The sequence below is a fragment of the Equus quagga genome, chromosome 12, assembly GCF_021613505.1.
Source record: "Equus quagga isolate Etosha38 chromosome 12, UCLA_HA_Equagga_1.0, whole genome shotgun sequence".
In the NCBI taxonomy this organism is placed as follows: Eukaryota; Metazoa; Chordata; class Mammalia; order Perissodactyla; family Equidae; genus Equus; species Equus quagga.
In genome coordinates, this window is record NC_060278.1 from 59,341,306 (window position 1) to 59,354,145 (window position 12,840).

The 12,840-nt window shown below is 43.5% G+C and overlaps 1 protein-coding gene across 5 annotated transcripts in view; it reads left to right on the top strand.

The window, feature by feature from the left end:
• NR5A2 (nuclear receptor subfamily 5 group A member 2) overlaps positions 1-12,840 on the top strand; it is a 130,899-nt gene that overhangs the window by 16,642 nt on the left and 101,417 nt on the right. For all 5 annotated transcript variants that reach the window (XM_046678072.1, XM_046678073.1, XM_046678071.1 and 2 more), the window contains 2 exons: positions 462-603; positions 2,989-3,635. In XM_046678072.1, coding sequence (XP_046534028.1) covers positions 462-603; positions 2,989-3,635 — 789 coding nt within the window. The remainder of the gene's footprint in view (positions 1-461; positions 604-2,988; positions 3,636-12,840) is intronic.

A 12,840-nucleotide genomic window follows, 5' to 3' on the forward strand; every position in this document is an offset into this window, starting at 1 on the left:
AAAGATCTGAGGCGTTTTGCCATTCAGTTTTTCCACTGGTATTTGACAATAGTTTGCCACTGCAATTGTATCAGACTACTTCAGCGCAATGCAGATCCCCAGCAGCGCTTATCTGGGACACGAAGGTTAATAGGAAAACAGATTTCTTTTAAAAAAAAATTCCTGGTCAATATGGAATATATTTTTCTCTAACTGCTGAGATGAAATGATATGTAGCCAGATCTCCCCAAGATTTGATGTAATTCTTGAGGAATATAACTCTGATGCCAGAAAAATCTCCACTATGGCTTGGCGCTGTTTGGGAGGGTTGATCTTGTTAAAATGTAAAACAAACCACAGAACCACATAAGGGCTCAAGTGGTGCAATGAAAAGACTTAAGTGGTGATTTTCTTAAAATGAAACAATGGAAGAGACGGGTGTTAGATTTATAATATGTCTCACTATTTTCTCTGTCTTATAGGGGTTTTTTAAGCGAACAGTCCAAAATAATAAAAGGTACACATGTATAGAAAACCAGAACTGCCAAATTGACAAAACACAGAGAAAGCGTTGTCCCTACTGTCGATTTCAAAAATGTCTAAGTGTTGGAATGAAGCTAGAAGGTAAGATTCTTCTGAAGACTATTGCCTGTTAAAACTCTCCAAGGACATGGGATTTAAAACAACATTGTGCTTATGAGATGGTAACATTATTTTCCTAGTCTTTTAACACTGTTGACAATAATGTAAGATCTTTTCATGGCTTGTCAGCACAATAGTCTGAGACTCATTTAAACACCGGTGAAATCGACTAGGGGAAAAAAATTAAATATCAGAGTTTCCCCACCACTCCATTTTTTTTAGTTTGGGGAGCAGATGCCTTTGACATTAAAAAAGGCCAGATTAGATGAAAATGAGAGTAAAGTCATTCAATTGGGAACAAACAGAAATAATTTGCAAAAATATTTTTCAAAATCCTTTGTGTTTTCAAATCAGGATGCCCTGGTAAAAGTTTGATTTTAATCTTTTTAAATAGATGTGCTTGTCGTAACTGTTACTGTTAATTTCATGATTCCTGAGCAAGAGTTAAAGCCTTTAATTGTAAAAAGGAGTTTCTCGTGTAGACTCATCATTTTTGATAGTGTGGGAAAGCACATTTCTTTTTATTTTTAAGATAATGACTGAGTCTGCAAAATGAAAAAAGTTGAGAAGGACACGTGAAAATCATGAACTATTAAATCAGTAGCAATGCTTTGACAAGAACAAGAGAGTGGCTCCTCAAAAGCCACATTGAACTGCATATTGAAAGACCTGAACCTGTACTTACAATGCACACATTGGCAGGCAGTAAAGTTAATATGTGACTGCTGTAAATAATTTGGAGTCCATGGACTATTATGGTGTGTTGCTGTTTTTCAGCCTGTGACCTACTGACTTCCCGTAGATTAAATATACTGCAAATAAAGTAATAATAAGGGATGCATATCACAGATAAGTGCCACATACAAGAGTGCATTTTATTTGATCCATGAGGCACAGGCTACTTTTGCTTGGAGCTTTTCTGTTATGTGACACTCAGATTTGATAGAAATACTCAAAAAGTTCCAAATAAATCTCCTGAATTACTAATAGATTCCTTCCCGATAGAAGTAGCCACTTTGGTTATCATGAGGACTCAGTCAGTATTGCTTTTAAGAAGAGATCGGGAAAGGAAGTAATTGATGCTTCTTAATTTCTTTTTCTACTACATTATTTTCCAAACAGCAAAATACTGTGGGAGATGCTTACTCCAGTATGAGACTCAAAAGATAAAATGTTAAAAATTAAATGTTGTGATTTCATTTGATGTCATTTGATTTGTTTTTTTGACAAAGGGGAAAAGTTGAGTTTCTTTAACTTATAAAGTATGCTTTCTTCACTGTAAGTCACTTGTGGTGTATATTCATACTTCCTTAACTGTGATTTGAAACAACTGAATATTCAATATGTTATCACCCAGATGAAAACCGCTTTCTTGTGCAGTAGTCTGGACACCTAGCATCCACAATAAATTTTTAATGCTGTACTAATCCTGAGATAAAAAGCTCAAAAACTTAACCTCCAGCAATTTCAACGTGTCACAAGCTGTCAGTGGTCTCTGGTTTCTGTCTAATTGCCACTGGCCACTAAGGGCTTGGAGAAAACTGCTAACTAACTTATTAGACGTGGCCCCAGACTCCACACAGCATTGTGACAGTGGACTGTCTTGACAGCTTCAGAAATGAATTTGCTTTAATTATGTCCAGTTCTGCTCAAGTTAAAACCAATAACTGGTGGTCATTGGATGGATACTCATCGATTCCAACTGAAAATAATTTTCTAAGCAGAGCAGACATTTGAGACTAAAAAGGCCAGCTTAGATGAAAACAAGACTGAAGTGATTCAGCTGAGAACAAATAAAAATAACTTGCGAAAGTATTAAAAAAAATTCTTCACATTTTCAAATCAGGATGCCCTAGGAAACATTTGATTTTAATCTTTTTAAATAGATGGGCAGCAAATTGACCAAAATGGCTTTGAGGGAAGAAGATATTCTAAGGGAGATTATTTACAATTTAATCCAGAAATGGGTTATTTGATTTTTGGTTTTTTCCTCTCAGCAGTTCGAGTTTCCCTGAAGAGAATCACAACATAACTGGCATAACAGAAACTGATCCTTTCTTAGCCACACAAAATATCCCCTGGGTGTAGTAAAAATTATGAAATCTTTTCAGTCCACCAAAGGGTTAATATGTCCCTACATATCCAGAATATTTTTTTGATGACAAACACACTAGGAGGAAAGAGTTCATAAATAAAGAGGACATGGGTTTTTTTTTTTGGAATCTTTGAGGGCTATTGTAATGAAAACAGCCACACACATACGATTTCTGGTCAACTTTCAACATTGCTAAATATCAGGAGATCCGGAGAATGCTAACAATTTGCATCTTATTTATACCCTTACTTCCTTTTTTTCCCCCTCAACAGCGGTAAGAGCCGACCGAATGCGTGGAGGGAGGAATAAGTTTGGGCCAATGTACAAGAGGGACAGGGCCCTGAAGCAACAGAAGAAAGCCCTCATTCGAGCGAATGGACTTAAGCTGGAAGCCATGTCTCAGGTGATCCAGGCAATGCCCTCTGAGCTGAGCATCTCCTCTGCCATCCAGAGCATCCATTCTGCCTCCAAAGGCCTACCTCTGAACCACGCTGCCTTGCCTCCCACGGACTATGACAGAAGTCCCTTTGTAACGTCCCCCATTAGCATGACGATGCCACCTCATGGCAGCCTGCAAGGTTACCAAACCTACAGCCACTTTCCCAGCCGAGCCATCAAATCCGAGTACCCAGACCCCTACACCAGCTCACCAGAGTCAATAATGGGCTATTCCTACATGGATGGTTACCAGACCAGCTCCCCGGCGAGCATCCCGCATCTGATACTGGAACTTTTGAAGTGCGAGCCAGATGAGCCTCAAGTCCAGGCCAAAATCATGGCCTATTTGCAGCAAGAGCAAGCCAACCGCAGCAAGCATGAAAAGCTGAGCACGTTTGGGCTAATGTGCAAAATGGCCGATCAGACCCTCTTCTCCATCGTTGAGTGGGCCAGGAGTAGCATCTTCTTCCGAGAGCTCAAGGTATGTCATCAGCTATTGGAACTTCCGATGCCCCTTCCAGAGAGCCCTAACTCTGTCCCTAAATCATGTATTCTTGAGACTGAAAATTTGTTTTCCTCACTTTCTTCTTTGTACGATTTACAGAGTAGAAGAATTTTATGACCTTGACTTCAGACTACCTCAGCATAACTTTATGGGGCTGTTATTCTATGTAGCTCTTAATTTGGGGGGACCACATTCAACGTAAAATATAGGAAACTTAGTTTTTTTCGGCATGGTAGAATGTCATTATTTACTCCCTTTAATTCAGGTGGTTTATGGCTAGAAAATTTAAGTTAGTGGGAAACAGCACCTGGTAAACTTTTTAAAAATTGCCGAGAGCTGTATTATAATGGTATCATTTCAAAAGAAAAAATGATACCCCTGGTTACTAGTAACAGGTAGGTATTTACTGCCTGTTTACCTTGACATTAGGTTGGTAAAGCCTTTGTTTTCGGAGCAGGTCCCAGTAGGATGTTGACTGCCGTTGCCTGGGGAGTGGGCAGATATGAGTGCTGTGGACCGGCTTGGGTTTTACTGTCATGCACCGCGTCTGTCATTGGTTTTAAGGGCTTGGGACACTGTAAACACAGTTTTTGTTTGTATAAGGATCTCTGTTTAACTACATAATTATTTTATTTCCGGAAATTTAAGGCTGAATTAATATGGGAAAGTTAGAGAGAAGTTTGGAATGGAAGTGTGGCTACCCAAGCACGTTCGGCCGGCAGTGCTTTCATTCTCTGTTTTAAAAACAAAAGTGAATCCTGGATTTGATTTCTAAGCACAGCTGTTACAAAACCAATCTCCTCCTTTTGCTTGCATGTGGGGGGGTGGGGGGGATGTATGTGGCTGCTGAATGTCTGGCTTCTGATCACCTAGGACAGTGGAGGAGATTTTAAAGTCTCTGAGAAATAGGCAGTACAAAGTAGACTTTTAATTTAAAGGGTTTCTGTTAAAAATTGTCTGTGTAGATGGACCAGGGAATGTGGAAGCCATTTGCAAATGGAAAACAGTGCTTTTCATAACAGTCTTCACTAAACACTGTGATCTGTACGTGGAAATAAAAAAGTTATCTGACCGGATCAAGTAAGTTCAGAGAATACCACCAGCATGCGGCTAAGACTGCTGGCACGTCTGGCTCTGACTCTCCGGTTCTTTATAGCTCCATGCAAAGAGGACTGAAGGTGGAGATAGTAGGCTGTGGAGGGCAAGCAGAGTGCGTTGAGTTGGCAGAGTCAGGCCAGGCATTTTCTGAGTGTGTCACTCCTGTGATCATCAGAGCATTTTTCCTAAAAATCAAAACCGGAAACAAACAAACAAGGCTTTCCTGTTGTTCTTACATTCACAGCTTTGTCCTTCCGAGAACAGGTAAGGTCTTCGAAAATGAAAATGGAAACGATAATTTTAGATGCAACTAAAAAGTTAAGAATGTACATGTGAGGATGGGTCGGCCTTTGCCATCAGACGGATGCAATTTGCGTGATGTCTTCGCCCCTGTGTCTCCGTGGGCAGGTTGTGAATCTCTGAGCCTGTTTTCTCATCTGTAAAATGGTACATATGTTGTTCATGGGAGGGTTATGGAGGGAGTAACAAGACTTCTATTGAGGAAGTTTTGCAAGGAATAAAGGATTCCATGTGGGGAATGTATCTAGTACTGGGAGCCTGGCATAGATTACATACTCAATAGGTTGGTGCTACTTTAAAATTGTCATTGTTTTATAACAAGTGTGTGGCAGCTTTACATAATTCTATCTTATATTCAGGAAAAAGTATGTCCTTGTACTCTCATTAGTTAGACACAGGGAAACCGTATTTCCACGTATGTTACAGAGCAGTATAATTGTGTGATAAACGGTCATTAACCACCACTGACTGAGGACCTACAATTCACCAGGCAGTGAGTTGGGTGTAAGATGAATACAAAGTGCGGTAAGACGAAATATTTCCTCGCAAAGATTTTACAGTAAGGCGGTTTCATAAATATCTATTAAAAAAAATAAAGGCAGCTGAAGTTGTAGTTCACAGATTCCCTAGGAGAGAAATGAAGTATCTTATTTACATGTAAAAAAGGAAACGCTGATGAAGAGCGTATACAACCACAGGTGGGACTGTCATGATGGTGCTCAGAGAACACTCTTAAGCTCCAGTTTTCTCCTTTCCTCCCCTTGTAGCTACATTCTACAAGATTCTTTTATAGGGCATGAGGTTTAATCTTTGGCTGAAATATAAATACTTTTGGGAACGAGGCATATTAAAGCATTATCCGCCATCTATACTCTTGTTTAATGCATTTATTCGTCTTTCATGGGAATTGCTTTGAACAAGAAAAGAAGATGCAAACCCCAGGGTCACCTTCAAGGGGAGGGAGGTGCCCCCAGAAAGACAGACTTGACCCGCTGCATGGTTTACCTAGGGCTGGCATGGAAGGAGCGATGCAGTTTAAGTATTTTTCAGAGAATGAACAGTAGGATTCAGAATAACTTTAGGGATGGAACCAATATAGAGTTGTGAGGTGACTGTTCAACTCTGGAAGAATTCCTTTTCCTTTTGTCCATAAATTTACTTTGTCAAGATAACAGAGCCGTTGTTCGAAGGCACCTTCAAGACACATGCACCGCAGAGTATTTCTACAGGGCAGGAGCTTTCGTATTTTTAACTAGGACCTTCGGTAAGAAATATATTTTACACTGAAACTTAGTGTTCCAAACACATCACACACACACACACACACACACCCCTGAACCAAAGTCTCACTAGACAGTACATGACCTTCTCCGTGCCACGTACTCTGATGTTTTCTCTTCTATTCTGCTTTAGTCTAATTTATTTCATGTTTCTTGAAATTTCTGGTCATGACCCACTAAATTGGTTTCATGACCCGCTAATGAGGCATGACCAGCAGTCCAAGAAACATCTCTGGGGAAGGGTTTGTGGACCATCCACGGGGCGTTGACAACCTGCCACCTCTAAGAACAACTCCCGAAAAAGGCCTCCTTCTCCTGCGATGGCCCCCAAGACATTCCTGGAACCTACAGCCCAGTCTTGGCTTGGTCTTCCTGCAAAAGTTGTGATTGTTAAATATCATTGGGGAAGATGAATGCTCCCCTTTAAACATTTGTCTTTTTCTTGTTAACTTCACGGCCAATCACCCATCAAGTGATATGCTTACAGGGCAGATTGCTCATACCGCCCCCACCCCAAGATGAAAAAGCCCAGATTTGCTCCTGGAGGGTAATAGGATAATAAGGCAATTTTACAAATGACCCCTTGCTCACTCTCCCAGGACACGTTACATTCTCTACCATGTAGAAAAGAATACCGATTTCATTTGTTTACTATTTAAGGGAACAGAAGGCCAGAGGAAATTTGGGGGGTTGTTTTGTTTTTCCACGTATTTACAAGGGGCAAAAAAGATATTCTGGTTCTCATTCAAAATATTAGAATGAGAAAGAGGAAATTAATACTCTGAAGCTACTAGCTTTAGAAACAGCACAGGAACATCAAAAAAATCCTCCTTGCCTAGAAACCACAGACTTTCCAGAGCTGGAAGAGAGGGTGGAGGTCATATGACCCCAGCTCTTCCTTTTTCATATGAAGAAACTGAGGCAGGAGGGGGAATGTGACCTGCCCAAGATTACACAGCTACTGAACGGCAGAACCGGACAGGGTACATGGAGGTTCAGAGAAGAGGTATTTCTGTGCAGCCCCCTCCCCACCCCCCAGCACACACACACCGACAGACAGTGTGACCTTTGACTCCAGAAATACGGGCCTTTGCCAGCAAAGCTAAAGCAGATCTCCAGGTTATCAGCAGTCCAGCCCTACCATCCAATTACTAAATCACTAATAATCAATGAGACAGATTTTCTCTGAGCTCACACAACCCCCTGGGAGAGAATGAGTCACTTTAGAAAGCTACAGTAATTCTTCGAGGCCACTGGGGTATCACTCAGTACGGTGCATCTACCAGCCAGCACTTCTGAGCCTCGAGAGGGGGTCCCGAGCGTGCCCCCGGGCCTCGCCCTCTGCACACGGGGAGAAGCCGGTTCAGAGTCAACAACACGGGTTGTGCTCAGCAGTTAGAATAGCTAAACACAGTTACATCCCGTGTTCACCTTGACACTGGGCGTGTTTGGCGTGGATTATTTTTTATTTATGTTTGTGAAAATAGGCAGGAAGAGAAGGCAGGATTGTAACCAGGTGATCGATGAGCCCACTAATTATAAAAGTATTAAAAATGTTTCCCGAGGTCATAGCTTACATTCGGTGTACCATGCCATGTTTATTCCAAGTCTCTCTCACAATGGCCTATCCTTTTGGCTTTTTCCTTGTGTTTTTGGAAATGAGGATCGAATTCAAGACCCCCACCCCCCACCCCCAAGCTGCTGAAAGAGCTGCCCTGGGAGTCAGGAAGATTATACTTTTCTTTCCGTTATTTTTCTCTCATCTGTGTCTTGAATATTTCACCGACACGAGCACAGAGAGGAGGTAATTCCCACTTTGTTGAACAGCTAATGAATCTGGAGGATCTATTTGATCTCCTAATGAGACCAGATGTCTTAAGAGGATTCTGGGAATGGATGTATAAGAACTTCCCCTCGATGAATGATTCAGATACATGTAGGAATTTAAAAAAATCTAAATTAATCCTGACTGAAACACATCACTAGCATTTCTGAGGAAAATAGGTCTCAGAGGCTGAGGGAGTTTGTGCCAAAGGAATTCAGCCATGCTGAAGCCAGTTTCTAAGCGTGGGATCCTCTCAAGTGAGGGGGCTGGGGGTGGGGTGAGCCTTCCTTTTCCTCTGGTCCTTTTCCTCTGGTCCGTTACAGAAGCTTTCTGAGCAGAGTTTTATCTATCTTTAACGTTCCAGATCCCTTTTCCCAAGCCTTAGTTCACCTCTCCCACCAGTACAGGTCGACATTCTGAGACTTAATTGGCTCTGCCCCCGTTCTAAGCGACAGTCTTTGGTAAACTTACCCAGCCCTTCTTTCTGTCGGTGTGGAGGAGGCGAAAGCCCTGCATGGTGTCTTCCCACCTTCGCCTCCATCCTGAGAATTGGGGTTCAAGAACAGGAGTCCAGTCCCAGCATCCCTGCCTGCTCGTGTGCATCCTACGGGTACCATTAGTGCTTTACTCACTGGCATTTCATTTCTCTGGATGCAAAGTGTCTCCTCCCGGAAGGAGATAAGCAGAAACAAACTTTAAAGTGATTTCTCATCAAGAGGGGAGAAAAGTTTCTATCCGAAGGCAAACTAAAACATCTAGTACCATGTCGCCTACTCATCAAAAAGATATCTGAATAAAAGAAATCTACCTTACAAAGGTTTACAAGGAAATGAGAACGCTGGCTTTTCTTCCGGCCGAGGTAGACGGGGAAGTCTTCTCCCATTTTTGTGAATTTGGAGGGAATTCCGCAATCGGCAGGTTTGACTTGATGGTCTCTCAAGTCTCTTTGGGTGTCAGATATCTGTTTCTGTGATTTCTTCCAGGAAGACCTGAAAGAGAAGCCTCTGGTCTGCTCCGTCATGTTGAGAATGTATATTATTCTAATCTTCTTGCTTATACGTGTATCCATCATCTTATTCACCATCCACTGGGTGAACCGGCTCTTCTCAGTCGGTACCTGTCTGTGCTATGGCGAGTTCTTTGGTGGGCAGTGAAAATGCCCCCTGACTTCAGAGATGTGTATTCTTCAGCATCTGTTCTTTACAGGAACATCAATGAAAGTATACCAGACCCCCTGAAACTGCTATGCACTCATTATTCTTTTATTAAGTATGAAAATTGCTTCATTCAGTGAGTGTGCACTTGCAAACTGCAGACTCAGTTTAGACGCTGACTTCCTGAAGCTTGGCTCTGGCGTAGCCAGGCACTTGTAGTCCATGCGAACACATCCTCCCCGGGAAGCCAGGATATTTGGTAGGAGTGTTAGTAGTGATGATCATAGCTTCACACTGGGTTTGCTTGTTCACACACCCGATAAGCTTCCTATTCCTATTAATCTATTTGTTATCTGCCAGAACCATGGGGAGCGCATGGGAATAGCCAACCACACCCAAGAAACCCATGTTTAACTGGCTTGGCCATTGTCAGGTGTCTGAATAGGAACAATGAGAGGAGGAAGACACTTGCCTTTTCCTTGCTCTGCTCCAGGCAGATGGTGAAGGGGAGGAGAAGGAACCTTCCCTGGGTGCTCACCGTTTGCCTGCTGTTAGGACTGGGTGCTTTCAGGCCATTTTCTAGTTTGATCCTTAGGGCATCCCTGTGAAGTAACCACACTGTAGGGGCTCCTTTTGGTTACAGGGTGAGAGTAAAAGGCTTGAACCGTTGCTGTCCATAACGTGTTCTTTCCAGGTGAGATGTCCAGCCATCCCTTCCCGTGCTTAGGGTTGTTTGCAGTGGCCCATAGAGACACCGAGTTAATGGAATAGTAAAAGTTTGCTGACTAGTTTTTTGGGGTTTTTGTGTGTGTGTGTGTAAGATTGTCCCTGAACTAACATCTGCGCCAGTCTTCCTCTGTTTTGTATGTGGGTCACCGCCACAGCATGGCTGATGAAGAGTGTAGGTCCATGCCTGGGATCCAAACCTGCAAACCCTGGGCCACTGAAGCAGAGTGTGCAAACTTAACCACTATACCACCAGGCCAGCCCCACTAACTAGTTTTTTAACAAACCAAACCACTTAGTCAAATAATCTGTTGGTCTCAGCAAAATTAACCAAGGCACTTGAGTCAGTTTGTGGTTGGGGAGCATGAATGAGAAAGATGGGAGGAAAAAAAACGACATGGAGGGCCTGGCCTGGTGGCACAGCGGTTAAGTTCGCTGGTTCTGCTTTGGTGGCCTGGGGTTTGCCGGTTCAGGTCCCGGGTGCAGACATGGCATCTCTTAGCAAACCATGCTGTCGTAGGCGTCCCACATATAAAGTAGAGGAAGATGGGCACGGATGTTAGCTCAGGGCCAGTCTTCCTCAGCAAAAAGAGGAGGATGGGCAGCAGCTAGCTCAGGGCTGATCTTCCTCAAAAAACAAAAAAACAGACGTGGAAAAAAACCTCAGGAACTAATCTACCCCCAGGGCGTGGAGTGACATAATAGCTGAGGGTTTAGGGATGATTCAAGGTCAACAGAAAATACTTCATTTTTCCTGGTCTGCAGAGTTCGGACAATAGATGATAATAATAGCTGCCACTGATTGAGTTTTTACCATGAGTCAGACAATTGTTAAGATCTTTACATTTATGTGAGTGTTACTCTCATTTAATGTGCTGTGTGGTCATGCTGTTATTAAAACAAAAAATGTATCATCTTCAGTTGGCCCAGGGATATGCAAATTCTTTCTTTCTTTAATTAGAGGAGGACATTGTAGGAATGTACAGAACTGTTCAGTAAGTTTGCATCAGAAAGGGATGTGGGGTTTGTGACCGGTTGCAGAGGCCTATACTCCGGAGCATCTAAGCCTTAATTTGTAGAGCCAGGCTGTACCTGGAGGGGGCTAGAATCTGGCACTTGGGGGTGTGGCTCCGTGTGGTCCTCCCCACTTGGGAATACCTGGGTGGGCTTTCCCCACACACAGCCCACCCTCCTCCCCTCCGATGCCCGGCACCAGCCCCTGCTGCATAATCCGTGGAAGCAGATTCCTCAGTTTGTCTGCGTAGAGGCTGTGACACACCTGTTAGCTCAGAGCAATTAGGGTCCCTGCTGACTCAAATACTTGTACTTGCCCAGCGGGGCCCACAGATCGCTCTCAGATCTTGTGGAAAGTCTGCAGATGTCATTTCCTCGCTGTAGCGGGGGGTAGAGCGCCCGGAGTCCCCACGCCCCCTGTGTACCTGTCTGCGCACGGTATCCCCTGTCTTACAGAGTCAGGTCATGCGTTAAATGACCTCGAAAACATGACTCACGTGTGACACCCCTTAACAAACTTTTGAAGGCCTTTGCCCTCTGAACCTAGGAGGTAAAATAGGTCTTTTCCTTTTCCAGGGTAAGTGAAGAATGGTTTTGCTCTGACTTATTCTTCCACAGCTTGGGAAGTCGATCGTACAAATCTTGGAGGGCTCAACATCCATTTGCAGAATGGCTGCATAGAAATTGGGCATTTAAGCTCTTCTTCACGCTAAAGACATTAATCTCTAACCCAGGAACACCATCCACACTCAGGAATGACGACCCATCCTGCATCACCTGTTCCAGCAGCCGGGGCTTTCTTAAATGTCTGATACTTAAAACCTAATTCCCTCTGCACTTCTGGGTTCTCCACACGCCAGGCTCAGCTCGGCCGGCCAGCAGCCTGGGGCCCCAGCCTGCCTCTCTGGAGACACTCTGAGCTTCTGCATCACTGTCTTTATTTTCTCCACTCTACTTCACCTCCAGCTCTCCTTTTCTATCTGTCCAGACTCCCTTTCTCTTTCTTATTCAGCTGGCTTTTCATCCTTCCCTTCTTATGCCCCAGGCTTCTCAGAGGTGCCTGCAGGCATTTCTTTGTATAGCATGGGGGGCAGGGGCTAGAATGAGGTAGGGGGTCTGGGGACCACATAGTTGTTACTCCCTGTCTTCAGCTGTATCTGCATTTGCGATTCAGGAAAAATGCAATGGAGCAAGGAGGGCAACCCAAATTCTGCAGGTCTGAGGATGGGCAGAGAAGGCAAGAGAAAGAGTTGGGTAGATGGGCCCTAGAAATGGGCTACATTCAGTGACAGTCGATAGAACTTCTGTCTGGTGCTTCCACTGTGCAAGGTGACTTCCACACAGCAGTGTTTTCTATTGGGGTAGCAGCTCAGCCTCACTGAGCAAGGGCTGCTGGCTGGGCAAGGAGAATGTGTGGGATGCCCCGTAACTCTCGTACAGAGACACCTCTAAAATCCTTGTCTTCAAATAGTTGTGAGGATTTCCGTGCACGGCAGGGCAACTCTAAGTCAGTCATTTAGCCGCATCTCTGCTCAGTCCCACAAATGGTTACCAATGTTTCCTTCGCTTCTAACCTTCTCCTTGGACATCATCTTCCACTGCCGTTTTTGACATCCACGGACCAAGGCTATGAATTGTTCACATAGAGTGTCCTCTGAAGCAGCAGCCAAAAACTTGGAGAAGAAAGATTAGAAATCTGAAGTTCACAGGACTACTGGGCACTGCTGCTGTTCGTTTCTCTCAGAAAACTAGAAGAGAACCATGGTATCTTCAATATGTAAAAA